Genomic DNA, 17,343 nt, shown 5'->3' with positions numbered 1-17,343 from the left:
ATTGTGACAATTGATAACGTTCATTCAGAACACCCATGAACCGTTTCCGGTTCGACAGTGTTGAACGTACTAAGTGCACCCTGGCATGTAATGGCCTAGAGGTCTTGATCACGGATTTATATAGTAAGTATTCAAGAACGTCTATGATTGACTGACAAAATATTAATCCCATATCACGGGCCTGAGCGAATCTGGTCGTTTTATGCTCGCGGCTTGAGGTATGGAATGACCTTTCATTCATGCGTGGAAGGTTCAAACTACAATATATAGGTCCACATGCATTTCTACAGCTGCCATCACAATGAAAATGTCTAAAATAACACAAAAGTGAAAATAGTAATAGACGATAAAATAGATAAAAGCGATAGACGATTTAAGTATGACATGTGCATATATTTGTCTATTAAAATAGGAATTAAGGATCGTGGAACGTCAGCAGGCCCATGTTCCAACAAATAAATAGAAGGACTGTTTACACTATCCAGCATGGAGGCCAGCTTGGAGGAGCCTATCTACAGAAAGCAACTACCAGTCAACTGTGTTGACTTTACTTCTCGTGAAGGCAAAGAAATCTTCACTGAGGCCTTAAGATCGGGACATATGGAGTGCTTTTTTAAACTAGTGTCCCAGTTCCGAACTCAGGACGAACCGCCGTTTTGTGGATTGTCCACTCTTGTTATGGTGCTCAACGCTCTGTCCGTGGATCCAGGCCGGGTCTGGAAGTTTCCATGGAGATGGTACCACGAAAGGATGCTAGCTTGTCGTTGTCGTTGTACCTCAGTAGACACTGCCGCCGTAGATGGAATTACTTTGGACCAGTTCGTCTGCATAGCGGAAAACAACTTCCTCATGGCGAAAACCAGGCGTGCCACTGCCGAGTTGACAGCGGGCGAGTTCCGAGATGTGGTCAAATGGGTCACGAGACAAGAGCAGACGATATTGGTGGTTACATATTCCCGCGAAAGTCTAAATCAGACGGGCGATGGTCACTTTTCTCCTATTGGTGGTTATCATGCCGACAAAGACTTAGTATTAGTATTGGACACTGCCAGATACAAGTACCCTCCTCACTGGGTACCCCTCCCCGCGTTGGTGACGTCAATGAAAGGTATAGACCAGGATACGGGTAAGTAAATAGCACAAATTACAAAGCTCTGTTTCGGTGGTTTCTTTATCTCCCTCTACCCCTCCTGTTTTCTTTACCTTAGAACTGCCCGTTTCGACACTTCGAACTACTTGAGGTATGAGTTGTTTGTTGGGATGAATGAGAGGTCGTGTTGAAAAAGAATTAAAAAGAGACAATGCTATATATTAAATGTTTGTATGCAATGGATACATTACCTGACATAAAGTTTAAAAAGCTTACCCTTTTATTTTTATGATGTTGCGTAACCGAGATATCTCAGTTCAAAACAAGCTAAAAAGCCAACAGAAAATTCAACGCAATACTGTCTTATCAATATTAACCAGTCAGGTGCGAGTTATATTCTATAACCCGGGAACGTCATCCGAACCGTCTTGCCTTTTAGCCGTGAGTGCTCGTGGTATACGAGCAACAGGTCACAGTGTTTGCGCTTTATCAATCATGACGTATCCCATGGCCTCATGAAACTTTTAGCTTCTTTCCACTCAAGTATAAATGATTAGAGTTCTATGCTGATCTCAGTTCCAAATAACATCGAATCTCAAACAATTCTTACGGTTAGTTAAAAATCGCTTTTCAGTAACAACAAATATTTAGAATGAATAATTCAAATGAAAGAAAACAAGGGGCGAGATTTACGGCATGTTTACTGGATTTGTGTTTTAATTTTGCGTTCTCACTACTATTTACACCAATATAACCGTGGCCAAGTTTATCCATACATGCGTGGAGACAACCCTAGTGCAAAATTCATATTATATGTATAGGTCAAGACATCGTGGACACGCTCTAATTTGCAAGATCTATACATTCTTTATCGTTTTGAATCTTTTTACGTATGCCCGACTTAAACATGTGATATTTCGCGGTTTGATCTATTCAGTCAGCTATGAACATATATATTCGAAGGTTGAGTGGGAAGTGTAAAATGTCATTTTATTTTTAAGAGAAAGTATTTTTTAATTAGTTTGCCGGCTGGTTATATCTGACCTAATATTGGAATTTACTTGACAATTACTTTTGTAAAGTTAAATGATTCAAACGTTTCATCTACTTTTAAACTCAAATGTGCTATAACCTTGCATGGATGATATAAGACGTAATTCAAACTGAACTGTCCTCTTTAAAATGTTTGATCGAATCTCCATCAAACTTTATCAGCTTTATTCAGTAGTCATGATGTACACTTCTGTTTCTCCATAGGCAAACCCCGGGGGTTCGTCCTTCTATCCAAGGGCTCCACACACCAGCACCGGCGACGTACATCAGAGAAATGCACAGCTGTCATCGCTAGCTACGTTCAGAAACTCGTGTCCTTCCTCTGCTCAGAACATTCCAAGTGGCACCTCCAAATTTGGTTAAAAGTTTTATTCGGTATTTAAAAATGAGCATCAAAATACGCTGTCAGTGGGTGACACGTGTGAACTCTCAAAATGAATCTTTTAAAGGAGAAGAAAACATAAAAATGATGACAAAATCATGATGTGAAAGAAACTGAAAACTTATTTGCATGTATAGTCTTTAATAATTTTCTCTTTTAGATTTTTTTTTAGGAGAAAGGGGTATTCGAACATATTTTGTATAATTTGTATTTGGGACAACCTCTTAGTATATATCGTCAATGTTTACTAATATTCTAAACATGGATGTGACGCATGTGTATGAAATTTATGTGCATGTACATTTGTTCTTTATATTCAAACACATGCTTTCAATCTGAATATAATAATATTATATTAAAAGTATAAATATGATCAAACCCAGATCCTAACACATCTGTTAGCTGAAAGGACCACATTTTCGTGCAAATATATTTATTAAGCAATTGTTACATCCTCATTTAGAACGCTGTTATGCAGAGACAACACTAGTATGTACCAAGAGGTGGTCCCAGATATTCACCAAGTGTATTTTTCTCTTTAAAGAAATATCTAAAAAAAATGCTGAAAATTTTAGAATACAGAAATGACCTAGTATGTCGATATTATAAACATTCAGGTGACAAATACTCATTTAGTTTTAATATAGGAAAAGAGAACGATGATCAGGCCAGGCACATAATTTGCCCTGTTTGTATAATCTTCCAAGGTGTCGCCATGTTTTCTATTAACATATTAAGCCCCACTTTAAAGGCCAAGGTCACACATACTATAAAGGTTATGGAAAGGCCTTGCACTTCAGTTTAACGAGGCTGTTGGATTACTGACAGCGCAGACCTGATTGTAGATTTCTCACCTTATGACTTGCATATGACCTGTGGCTATATTTTTCGAGTTAATAGCGAGGCATTAACCTTATGCGCGGAGTTCACCAAGCAAAAGTCCCTGTTGTGATTCACCTGAGTGAGAATGGCAACTGTACTGAAAATCCGGTGCATGCTTTATATGAGGTATTGTTCAGGGTCGCCGTTTACTACAACTTTGACTTTGACTGTATATTCATAATAAGTACCTTCTTTTTTCTATTGTATTATTATACCATTGTTAAAATACTGAAATCATTTGCATGTGTATCTTGCATTATATGGAAATATTTAGCCAGAGTTTAACGGCTAACTCAAGTACTTCCGTCATACCACGGAAGTGAGGTTTACGAGTGTCGGGAGTGGAGGGGTGGGGGTGGGAGAGAGTGCTCAAAGTAAATCACCATTCTTCGCTAGATTCGTGACAAACCTCCCGACAAATTCCGCCAGCTGGAATTGACCTTGCGACCTTATTAGCCATGATCACCCAATCAGCCGCGGCGATCCAACACTTTAGACGAATTAGGACTCTTGGTGTATTCGATCGAATCTAAATATCGGCATGTACTTCAGTTGCTGGTGCCAGATGTCAAATAATGCAGAAGAAAGCAATGCGAGAACGCGAACTTCCAATAAAATGTAACGGACTGGTGCTTACGTCAAGGTCAAGCTGTGTACAGCCTCATAAAAATCCGAAATCAGGCAACGCAACTTGTCGAGTGCTGCAGTTGCATAAAATATATACGCCAACACGATAAACACTCCCTACCTCCCAGCGTACTTATTCTGTAAAGCCGCGCTCACACCACGTGATCTGTCGTATCTACTGACGTTTTCTACGCATATAATAAACTATGCCCCATCCTAAAAAATATGTCCGTGTGAATAATATTCATACCGAATAACATGGCGATGGTGTCTTGGAGAATAAATGTAAACAATCAACCATGTTTTAATCTATGCTTTCAATGAGGAAATTTGTAAATTCCAAATAAGGAGCATTTTTGTGTTTTACATTAAAAATTGCGACCTATATATTAATTTATTTAATTGATTGGTATTTTACGCCGCACTCAAGAATATTTCACTGATGGGACGACAGCCAGCATTATGGTGGGAGGAAACCGGGCAGAGTCCAGAGGAAACCGAAGAACATCCGGGCATACGGTGGTCCTTCGTGGCTCAGTTGGTTAACGCGCTAGCGCAGCGTAATGATCCGGGAGCCTCTCACCAATGCGGTCATTGTGAGTTCAAGTCCAGCTCATGCTGGCTTCCCCTCCGGCAGTACGTGGGAAGATCTGCCAGCAACCTTCGGATGGTGGGGGGTTTTCCCCGGGCTCTGCCCGATTTCCACCCACCATAAGGCTGTCGTATAAGTGAAATATTCTTGAGTACGGCGTAAAACACCAATCAACAAAACAAATAAATCAGGTGCAGCTGTGCGGGGCGCTACACAACCTGTAATTGTCTTAAAATTGTGTATTCGTCTTTCCATAAAGAGTGACAGTATTGCATAATTAGCCTGAGGCGTGTAACATTTGATATATTTACTTATTTAATTGTTAGTGAAGATGCCCTGATATGACATTTGTCAGAAAATGTGCATATTTGTATTTGACTGTATCTTTGTCCCTATTTCACACAGCACAACAGCCAGCCCACGAAAATAATCCCCAGAACACATAGAGTACACAGATCATATCAAGACTACACACTAATTAAATCCTTTCTAAGTATACAGCATTGTCTTATTTGACAATGGAAAGGACAAGAACATGCAGAACTTTTTTAAATTTTAAACATATGGATGCATATGAAGACGTAAAGAGGTACAAGGAGGCGTATATACACCCTGCTGTTTCCGCTAGGAGTTTTACACAACATATATTTTGGAAATAATAAAGAAATAGGTGAACGTTTCGTCTCCTTACTTTCCAACGATGTTTATGACAGGGAATATTCGACTTCTGACACCGACGCATAAATAAACTATACCCCTTTGACCTTACTTTTCCTACTAACACCGCGGAGTTTCGGAAGCGTTTGTTAGCTTCGAGCCATTCTGACAAGGCGCGGGTTGTGGCTGTCTGTCTTTATACATGTACATGTATTTGACTGATTTATTGACTGATTGTCTTCTGTCATTTTTGTTTTAGGTCGAATATTACAATTCTTCGATTGCACTAATGTCCATAGAAACCACATGTACTTGGCGCACCTGCTAACTCAAAATCGCAGCTCAGGAACACATGATCTGAATTATACAATCCTTCCTCATTGATCAATGCCCCGTTGTGCACAATACTGGCGCTATTGTTGACCACGAGTGCTTACTTTAGTGTGTCTGCAATGATTACATATGTTTGTACCTTTCATACATACGGGTGAAATTTTCGCGAAAGATTTTTTTAAAATGGAACATTGCATGCCAGTCAAGGACAAGGCCACGGTCAAATACCTCTGTGGCTGTGGGGTTAGCAGGCCAGCACAGTGGAACGACCCAGGGACCTATGAGTGAAATATACGTAGTGAATACGGCGTAAAACCTCAGTCAAATAAATAATTAAATGATCTTCTCGGCAAGCTATGAGAAAAACAATTTAGGATATAGTATAGGAGCTCTAGCCAAGCTATGAGAAAAACAACTCAGGATATAGATATATAATGTAGGAGATCTAGCCAAGCTATGAGAAAAACTACTTAGGATATAGATATATAATGTAGGAGATCTAGCCAAGCTATGAGAAAAACTACTTAGGATATATTATAGGAACTCTAGCCAAGCTATGAGAAAAACAACTTAGGATATATATATAATGTAGGAGATCTAGCCAAGTTATGAGAAAAACTACTTAGGATATATTATAGGAACTCTAGCCAAGCTATGAGAAAAACTACTTAGGATATATTATAGGAACTCTAGCCAAGCTATTAGAAAAACAACTTAGGATATATATATATAATGTAGCAGATCTAGCCAACTTATGAGAAAAACAACTTAGGATAAATATATGATATAGGAGATCTAGCCAAGCTATGAGAAAAACTACTTAGGATATATTATAAGAACTCTAGCTAAGCTATGAGAAAAATAACTTAGGGTACAGTATAGGACCTTTAGTCAAGCTATGAGAAAAACTACTTAGGATATACACTGTTGACCATAAAGTTGAAATAAAATATTTTAGCCACAATCCCAGAAGTTTAATATTATTTTTCGCCTCAAAAATAATATAAGCCGACACGAATTTTTGCATAATCTCTCTCTACTACGTGTACAAAAATGTTTTATTCTATGCTAATATGAGAATTACATAAGAGGCTCTGATGGTAGTGATAAAAAGCCCTGTGCCTGGTGCTTCTCCGGTGATCTTCATTCAGAGAGAGGTCAAATTACCTCGCGCATAACGGAGTTCTCGGTTTCGCATGGAACAAAAAGTAGTGTAGCTGGAATTCCGGCTATGCCTCGTGCTACTCCAATGCCAATACGCCGGAGAGTGATTGCCCTCCATCAAGAAGGCTACAAACAGTCCGATGTTGCCGATTTTGTAGGCATATCGCAAAGTACAGTCAGCAAAATCATCAGACGTCATCGAGACGTGGGTCATTTGAGGCCACGTCAAACTCCAGGACGACCACGACTGACTATGAGACGGGATGACCGCCGACTGCTCAATCTCTCTCGCACAAACCGGAAAATGTCTGCGAACCATCTTCGCCGTTTGTGGCGAAGGCATTACGGAATCAATGTTTCCCGACCAACGGTGAATCGCAGATTACTTCAGCATGGTTATCGAGCAAGACGTATGACCAAATGTCCCCGCCTAACCGCCCAACATAGAGTCCAAAGGCTTCGCTGGGCTAGGGAGCACAGACAATTGCAGTTAGGGCATTGGCGACATGTGCTCTTCACGGATGAGAGTCGCTTCTTCCTGAAACCTGTGGACGGAAGGCAAAGGGTTCGTCGTTTGCGAGGAGAAAGCCTTCGAGATAACTGTGTGCAAGAAAACAATCAAGGGGGTGGCGGTTCAGTAATGGTTTGGGCCGGTATTCACTATGGTGGAAAAACGCCATTGGTGGTGCCGACCGAAAACGTCAACGCCGTCGTGTACATTGATATCCTTGAAAACTATTGCCTTCCATACGCACGAAGGGTTTATGGAGACAATTTTCGTTTGCAAGACGACAACGCTACACCACACAGGGCCGCTGCAACACGAGAATTTCTTCGGGCACAAGGGGTGGAGCAGTTACCTTGGCCATCGTGTTCCCCTGATATGAACCCAATAGAACATGCCTGGGACAAGTTAGGGCGAGCCATCAACGCACGTGACAATATTGCTGAAAATCTGCAAGAACTGGCACAGGCTCTGATCAATGAGTGGAACGTTCTGCCCATTGAATTCATTAACAATCTGGTCGACAGCATGCAACGACGTCTTGACGCATTGATTCGTGTCAGGGGTGGTCATACGAGATATTAATGACTGTTTCTCTTACAAACTGTATTGTCTGTAACTTATAATACGAAGGGAACAAATACTTTTATGTTTGTGATATGGAGACATTGCAGTAAAGCCTTCAATCCTTTCGTCTTGAAATGCCAGTTTTTGTTTTTACGCCGTTCTACAGCCTATAATCGATCCATTAAAGATTACAATAGGCTGATATGTGTAGAAAAGACCAACATTTGGTGTTATGCTGATATCTACGCCATAATCAAGCATTCAATACCGCGTACAATTAGAATAACTCCGAATTCAGTCGTCGAATTAATTTATTCCAACTTTATGGTCAACAATGTATTATAGGAGCTCTAGCCAAGCTATGAGAAAAACGACTTACGATGTAATACAGGAGCTCTAGTCAAGCTATGAGAAAAACAACTTAGGATACAGTATAAGAGCTCTAGACAATTAAGCTATGAGGGGAAAACTATTTAGGACATAACATAGAAGCTTTAGCCAAGCTATGAGAAAAACTACTTAGGATATATTATAGGAGGTGTAGACAAGCAATGAGAAAAATCTGAATACGCTGGAAAGTAGCTCATACATTTTATGGATAAAAAGGTGTTTTTGAAAATTTAACACCCTTTCAGCACCATTTAAACAGAGTGTAAATGTGTCGTAGTTGTAAAGCATCTACTGAATTACACATCAGTTATGTTACATATGTGTATACACAGTTATCTGCCAATCTACCTGGCCACATATCCCCATTAATTTCCCATATGAGACAATGTTAACGTTTAACGCTGTAGCTCGGCCACAAACATTCCGTGGCCAATAAGCTTTGGTGCATACCTGCCCCAGCCTGTGAGAAAGAAGGCATTAAATGTTGACATAGGTTGACCGTCAAAGTCTGGACTTTTCTCTGCCGGCAGTTGGGAGGGGTGCCCAGCAACGCCAAGGGGACGTCACTCGCAGCCTCATCACCACCAATCTCCATGTGTCCTCTGGCCCAGAATTTCAAACTTTCATCATTAAAACCCACAGCTGCCCAAAGCTTAGACAATTTCCATCATTTTGATACCAAGCATGCACCTGTACACCAAAAACGGTAGGCTGGCAGCAAAAATGACTTTAATTTTATTTAATTCTTTATTTGTTTACTGAGGATATCCCACAACCCATGGGTCACTAGGAGGTCTCCTCAAACTTATATACATCATACATTTATATAATCAAAACTTGATAGTGAAGAATAAAATATTTACAATATTTACAATACACATAGGCATCCAATACTGCACACACTCATATACTTCATTAAGTACCGATTATATAACAGATTTAGGAATGGGTTTCAGTCTTAGCACTTTGTACCTTAAAAGGAGCTTGTTTGAACTACTTGGTGAGTACGATGGATAAATCTTCGAGTATCTTGAATGAATTTGTGCACAGAACAGAATATGGTTTTATTGTCTTCAAGAGATAGGTCATTTGATCCAAAAAGTAAAATATTTGAGATATGTTTTGAGCAATGCGGAAGGAAAATAGATAAGTGAGCATTTGGAGAAATCGTTTTAGTAAACCTGTCGAACATGTGCTTCCTTTGAGCGGCATATGCGGGACATTCAATAAGAAAATGATGAGAATTTTCACATTTGTAATTACATTTATGACAAGACTGGTCATCTGAAAGGCCATTGGTAAATAAGTCTGCGTGAAGAGCGCTCAGTCCCATCCGCATCCTACAATGCAGTATCGAGGAAAATGTTACAAAAGAATCGTACAGTACGGAAATAGTAATGCTTTCAACAAAACTAGGTTTAAGATAGGATTTAAGCTTTTCTAGAGAGTCGTGACGAAAGTGGAGAGGTATTGAATTGCAATCTTTAATTGTTTGGGGAATAAATGACGACATGTACAACTGGATACGACCTTTGGGAAGACGGATGTTGTGCTTATTTCGTAGATTGTATGTACTGACGACAGCTTCATTTCCGCATGGTAGTAATTTTTTCAAATAAGGAGGCGATAGCCCATTTATAATTTTATGGAAAAGAAGAATTCTGTGGGATCTACGTCTCACATAAAGCGGTTCCCATCTTAGTTCATTTAATAATTTACTATACGATGTCCGACGTAGGCCTCCAGAACAGAGAAGAGCAGCTCTTTGCTGAATTGTTTCAAGTTTTTGAGACAACACTATACCGCAATTGTCAAACAGGATGGTAAATCTTATTTGACTGAAGTATAGAGTTTTCAAACATTTTCGGGTAAGGCATTTCTTACATCGGTTGAGAATACTCAGTTTTTTGTTACATTTATTAACTAAGTTTCTAATGTGTTCGTCCTATTTCCCATTGTGTTGTAAAAAGATCCCAAGGTGTTTGTGGGACTGAACGCTCTTCACCTCCGTGCCATTAAGATACAGTTTGGGATAGGAAGGATTTCCCTTTAATGATACAAGTAAATAAACTGTCTTAAGAGCATTGAATGTGACACACCATTGATTTGCCCACGATGCTAACTTGCTAAGGTCACGGTTCAGTCTAGTTTCTGAGACTGGTAAATCTTTAATTTCTTCTAACAAGGATGTGTCGTCAGCAAATATATTTATGTCACATTCAATATTAGTATTTATATCATTTATGAAGATAAGAAACAACAAAGGACCAAGTACAGAGCCCTGAGGAACTCCTGAGTACGTAGGATTCGAGCTAGATTCTTTACCGTTGAGGCAAAAAGAGATTGATCGATCAGATAAGTAATCATTTATCCACGCCAGTAACATTCCTCCAATACCCATCTGCCTCAACTTAAATAGTAAACCTGTGTGCCAAACCTTGTCAAAGGCTTTGCTCACATCCAAGAATACCAAACACATATCATTACCGTTGTCTAAACCTTTATAAATATTATGGACGATTTTAGTTAGTTGACAGATAGTTGAATCACCACTTTTGAATCCTGCATTGTGAGGAATAAGAATATTGTTTATCGTAAGATATTGATATAAATGTTTATAGACGACTTTTTCAAATACTTTGGATATCGATGGTTGAAGACATACTGGTCTGTAGTTAGAAATACAATGTCGATCACCTTTTTTAAATACTGGGCAAACGCGGCACCTTTTCCACGCGGACGGAAAGACGCCGTTTTGTAATGAAGAGTTAAATAGTTTAGTAAGCGAGGGTGCTATACTTCCTGCTGCACTCTGCAACATAAAATTACTGATCCCATCCGGACCTGATGCCTTTTTTGTATTTAACGAACTGAGACACTGACCGACTTCCTTTTCAGTTATTTGTATACTGTTTAAACGAGTTGTAGTAACGAAGGAGAAGTCCGGCAAGTCGGGGACAGGAGATGGAAGGTCAGAATGTGATGCAAAGAATGCACAGAAAGCATTGGCCTTATCAATATCACTGGACACATTTTTACCATTTACAAGTAGTGGTGGTATTGGAGGTTTTGCTTTAGAACCCAACATTGATTTCATTGAAGACCAGTAAGTCTTGGTATCTAGATTTAGGTCAGATAGTTTGGTTTTTAGACGTGTAGCATAGCGACGAATAGCCTCTCTTTTGGCTGTGTTGGCCTCCCTTCTGGCTATATAGAAGCGAAATTTATCTTTTTCATTTTTAGATCTTTTATACTTTTTAAAGCATCTATTTCGAATTCGTAACTTATATCGCACATCATTGGTCATCCAGGGCTTTTCGCGAGGTCTCACGGTAATTTCTTTATTTGGGATAGCTTCCTTACAGCATGACAGAAAAAGATTTGACCATGCATACACTTTGTAATTTATATCAGTGAAAACGTCACATATATCCCAGGGTGAGACAGACAGTAAGTTACGTAGACGGTCTATATCAGCACATTTAAGGTCCCATACATGTCTTTTAAAAGATTTAGGTTTATCATTGCACAGAACATCCAGTTTACAATAGATCGTGCAGTGGTCAAGATTAGCCATGGGACAAGCCACTCCGTAATCTATTACATATCTCATATTGTCAGTGATTATTAGATCTAATAAATAAGCACTATCTTCCGTATATCTTGTCGGCTCATTCAGTATTTGAAATAAATTTTTTCCAGCCAAAAGGTCGAAAAGTTTCATTTTTAATTCACTCTTATCATGGTATTTATTCCAGTCAGTGCAGCGATCGTTAAAATCACCAAATATTAGTAAAGCATGTGGGTTTTCTGATATAACAGAAGTGAGAGTAGAATCAAAGTTATCAATAAAAAGATCCCGTGATTCCGTTTATTGGTTAGGAGGGCGGTAACATACAGCAACTAATACACTTCTATTGAACAATTCAATTGTAATCCATAGCATTTCATTTTCATTTTCAAGATCTAATCTGCGTGTGATATTCAATGATGACTTACAATAAATGGCAACACCCCCACCATGCCTATCTCTGTCTTTCCTTATAATGTAGTACCCTTCTATATTAACTCTTTCATCTGGTATGGCAGAACTAAGTCAAGTTTCTGTTACACAAATAATATCGTAATCATGTTCATTTACAAGTACGGTTGAGACTTCGTCTAACTTAGAATATGATGACATTTGATCATCAGACTGAGCCAGAAGGCTCCTAGCATTAAAATGACAACATCTTAAGTTATGCGAGCTTGGTGGTCCCGGATTTTTATGTATATCTCCGCATCGAAGCAGTAATGCGATAATGACAATTAAAACGTAATTCAAGTTGTTTAACATACAAAGAATACCTATAATAACACAAAATAGTAAAGAGTCAGTAGCATTACAAATCACTGTTAATTCATTCAGCAAGTTTATAAGTTTGATAAGGTGTACCCTACTTTTACAGCACACAAAGTTATACCAAGTCCCGATTGCCACACGATATTGACTTAGGTAATCCATGACGTAACAACATTTAAGAAAGAAAGAAGCACATGTTCTAGCCTGGTTACCATCGTACTCACTTGATATCAGCTCGAATTTTTGTTTATTACGCATGTAGTTATCGGTAAGATCACGTGTAACATAGTCCAGTACATACAAGTAAGAATTTCAAAATAAATCACAAAAAATATGAGGTGTAAAGGTGCGTACATAGTACGTCCTCAGAAGCACCAGACAGAAGCGTATAGGGAGAGGTGGGTGACTTTACACCCTAAAATACACAGAATTACATTTGTAATTCCGAAAACCGGAAGTTGTAATGGGGGTTTGTGTCCGCCTAGGAGTGCGGATAGAGCATGCCCCGCTTGTGTTGCTGCCATGCAGGAGCGCAAGGGATTGTCTATCTTCACAATCAGAGAGCCATACATGACTTGATGTCTAGTTTTTGTCAGAAGTATTTAATGTGCAAACTTTGGAATTGTAAAAGTCGCGTTTATTTCAGGCACGAATATTTTGACAAAAGCATGATTCTCATCACACATGCCCAAAGCTCAACTGAGGTACATATATTGTTTAAAGACAGTTTATAAACTGACAGGGCATTTTGTGAGTGTATATTCATAAAATTTTCATTCATTCATTTTATCTTTCCGGCACATGGCTCTGCTTACGTAAATTCGTCCTAATTTCTATATATACTTTCTTAGTTTCCACGCCTGGATTCACTGTCATTTTCATTTCGTTTTAGCAGAGGATCGGTTTAGATTTTTAGAATATGCGTAAAACTCCAGTAAAAGTTATATGATGTAATAAAAGTTTTTAAAGATTTTATGGAGTTAATAAAAGCACATACCATGGAATATAAATATTTGGTAGAGTAAATATGAGGATCGATTTCATTCCCTTTTCTATATTCTGGCTGAATTGAATGGTTTTACGAAGAACCGAATTTTTTAGGAACGAATTAACATTGTGTGAGTCGAATGAAAACTGGAACAGCCTGCAGTTTCACGGCTTCCAAGCAGTCTTCACGAATGGTTTTAAGCTTCTGCTTCAGTACGGAGCCATCTGTGACTTGTCAATGTTGTAACACTCTGTCAGCTAGTATTTCTGAAAAGGGTGATGTCATTTAAATACGTGTAGCAAAGAAGCCATAAATTCTAGCTCAAAATGGCCCAACCACTACGAAAAAAATATCACGAATCAACTTATAGAGATAAGGTGCGGAAACCAAAATCGGAACTAACGGGAAGACGGACGAACAAGTTGAAAAAAAAATAGCTCCCGTGCCCCCACGGAAGGAACACTCCCTAGCCCATGTCTTTGTAACATCACTATAGAATAAATCTGTATTACTGTCACACACAAACTGTTTGTGTAACTGAAGGAACACTCCTTGCTCCATGTCTTTGTAACACCACTATAGAATAAATCTGCATTACTGTCACACACAAACTGTTTGTGTAACTGAAGGAACACTCCTTACTCCATGTCTTTGTAACATCATTATAGAATAAACCTGTATTACTGTCACACATAAACTGTTTGTGTAACTGAAGGAACACCCCTGGCTCCATATCTTTGTAACATCATTATGTAGAAATACTTTATCGTTCTCCGATTTCATTCACCTTTAGCACTGTGTCACATGTGATAACACATCAAAAAACGAGTATGAGAGAAGGCGGTAACCTACATGGATTCCACACATTACGGGACAACGGTACCATACACAGTTCGCCCAAACAGCAATTCGGGGACGGTTTCTTTTTACCAAACCATGAGGTCCTTTTCTGACCCACATTGCTCTAAAACAGCAATGTATCTAAGTACCACAGTATTTTTAGCAAAGTCTTGGCCATAAGACACTTCGCTTGAAATTTCTCGGCCTACATCTGAATATATATTATCATCCTTATATCTTTTTCAAGGGTGGGGAAAACTAGATAGTCTAGTGTAAACCATTGTGCATGCAGGTAACTGGCAAACATCCTATACTGAAAGACCTGAGTCAAACCAGCGATCGCCGACTGGTTGAGGCGAAAAGAACGCCTTGGATGACACAACCAATGCGTCAGAACCACGGTAACGAAGTGCGTAATATTAATAATACCTTTATGACTTTTTCAAAATTTAGAATCAAATGATACAGCTATATAGGAGTTTAGCATTTTCTAATAAGTGTTAATTTTAGCTATCCTTGCATGGTAAACAGAGAATATCTGATTTGATAAGCGAATATGGATTTTTTAAAATCTAAGGGTATAGCTTTAAATATACTGAATGACAAACGCGGGTTATTTACTGGAACATACATGATCAAGATATCCGTAACGGCGCTCGCGAGGGCGCATGAGCAGTAAGATATCGTCGACAATTTCAGCTCAGCAAAACTTGCCTCATGAAACATGTATGTAGTGCTTGGGAATTAACTACATTGTGAATCATCGTGAACAATTTCAGCTCAGCACAACTTGATTCATGAAACGTGTGTGGTGCTTGTTTTTTTTTTTTTTACGTCGTACTTAACAATTTTCCCGTCGTATGGCGACGAGGAGTTATTAGGTATGCGTGTCTGACGAGTCTGTGAAGTGTAATGCCGCAGACACCAGACATGAGACCTCACATTGTACTGAAACCGGGTCAATCAGTCCTGTTTCCTTGCCCTAATCTCTCAGTGCGGGGCGCCGAGCGAGGAAGCAACAAGTACCATTTTCTTCTAATCATTAGACCATCGAAGCGATAAATTGTTTCAAGAATTGCATTATTACTTAATGCCATTCATAGTAAACACATTCTTAAAATCCTCAAAATCCAGTGTAGTCAACGTTAACTTATTGTCGTCATATGTGTCCCCGCCAAACGGACCATTGCAGTTACATTTGCACGTGTCAGTGTCCAGAGTTCCACCAGTTGAACACCGGAAACCCGGGCATAGATCTATGGATTAAAACAAAAAGTGCTTTTTCGTGGCTGTATGAAAACTCACAAAGGTTTACGGATGTTTTAGTGTATGAAGTAATACTGACTGCGAGGATATACCGACAATGAATTATTTAGTATGCAAAAACCTCTTAGCTTAAGACTTCCAGATTAATAAACTGAAAACATGTACTGCCTGTGATGGTAGAGCAAGCTTTTGCCGCAACAAAATGATGGTAAGGTATAGAAAGGAATGCCTTAAATGACTAGCGACAACAAGTCCAATGGAATGAATTCCTCATGGTTACTCCCCAGTCAAACACTTTTCTCCCTGGAAAGAACATTTACACAAGCAAGTGTATGTATTTATGTCGATGGTGCCGTCAGTAAAGCAAAACTTGTTTCCATAGTCTTTTGAAAAAAAAGCAAAAAACACACAAACAACATCAGCATAAATAATGTAACAAAGGTACATTCAGGAGTACATAGTCTGGGGTATGAAATCCGTGAATGTATAGTTGATTGGCGCCTAACACCCTATACTGAGCAATATTTAACTTCTACATCACCGCGAGGTTTATGAGTATTACTGTACATTTCCACCCAGTGGAACCTAATGATTTTAAGCTACTACCGAAAACTTAATAGCTGTTTAAGCGTTTCGTTTCAAAATTCAACGAATCTTAAAAGCGTCTTTTCTGCTTAAATGGATGAATGATTATGGCCTAACGCCACATCGACAATACTTCAGCCATATCGTGACGAGTTTTCGCTTAAAAGCTTGTTCAAGCAGTAAAGGTTGCTGTTCATCCTCGTCGTGTTTTCCATTGTCAATATCCTCGTTCTCAATGATCAAGTCATGGAGCAGTTTGCGCCGATATACATTCGTTGAAGGCCGCCAGGGTATGACGTGATATTCTGTCCACCTCACATGGTAAAGGGTGACAGTAACTTGCCGAAGGCCTCTGTTTACCGCGTTCATGTTTGGTTTCCTCCATCCACACAACAGCTACCATACATTGTCACGGTGACATTGAATTAAATCCATTATCAATACCATCTTGTTGATCAATAAACAAATATTTCACGAAACTGAATCTGGGGCAAATTAATAACACATCAACAATAAATATATAAAACAAAAATAATTTAATATCGATAGGTATTACTTTTTCACTTAACAAATATAGATGATTACATGCCGTATTTGATATATATGTGTTTATTTATTTGATCGATGTTGATCGCAGTGCTGAGGATTTTTTCCCCCACACCTCAGCCGTCATGCCGGTTTATACTGGGAAATAAGATCTGACTTAGCTTTGAAATGTAGAGCTATTTTAATAACAAAGCTGCAGAAAATTCGTATAAAAAACATCAATCGGCTATATCGTCTAAATGTTGTCAGCCTTACCACAAATTTTGTCCTTACAGCTATTTGGGCAATCGGCGCACGAAGAACCACTTTTGGATAGGTTAGTAACGTTGTAATTGCTGCGGCTAAGTTTTTTGTGAAGTTTGATTAATTCGTTCTCAGAAAAACTAAAGTGTTGGCATCAAAAATATTATTTTATGGCCTTTATGTGCTTCATCAAGTTCATTTTTACATACCAAATTTTAGGTTATATAAAGTATGTTGTGTACGGTACGTTGTTCAATCTGATGTTACTTGCACCGAAAATCTTCACCTGCA

At 38.9% G+C, this 17,343-nt stretch overlaps 1 protein-coding gene across 1 annotated transcript; it reads left to right on the top strand.

Moving 5' to 3' along the window:
• The first annotated feature begins 486 nt into the window (after positions 1–486).
• LOC135465471 (uncharacterized) lies at positions 487–2,526 on the top strand. The gene is made up of 2 exons (XM_064742711.1): positions 487–1,126; positions 2,348–2,526. The coding sequence occupies exons 1-2, from the start codon at positions 487–489 to the stop codon at positions 2,524–2,526; spliced, it is 819 nt and encodes a 272-aa protein (XP_064598781.1).
• The last annotated feature ends 14,817 nt before the right edge of the window (positions 2,527–17,343 follow it).

Source organism: Liolophura sinensis, chromosome 5 (genome assembly GCF_032854445.1).
Source record: "Liolophura sinensis isolate JHLJ2023 chromosome 5, CUHK_Ljap_v2, whole genome shotgun sequence".
NCBI classification, from domain to species: Eukaryota; Metazoa; Mollusca; class Polyplacophora; order Chitonida; family Chitonidae; genus Liolophura; species Liolophura sinensis.
This window is presented reverse-complemented; position numbering and strand designations above follow the sequence as displayed.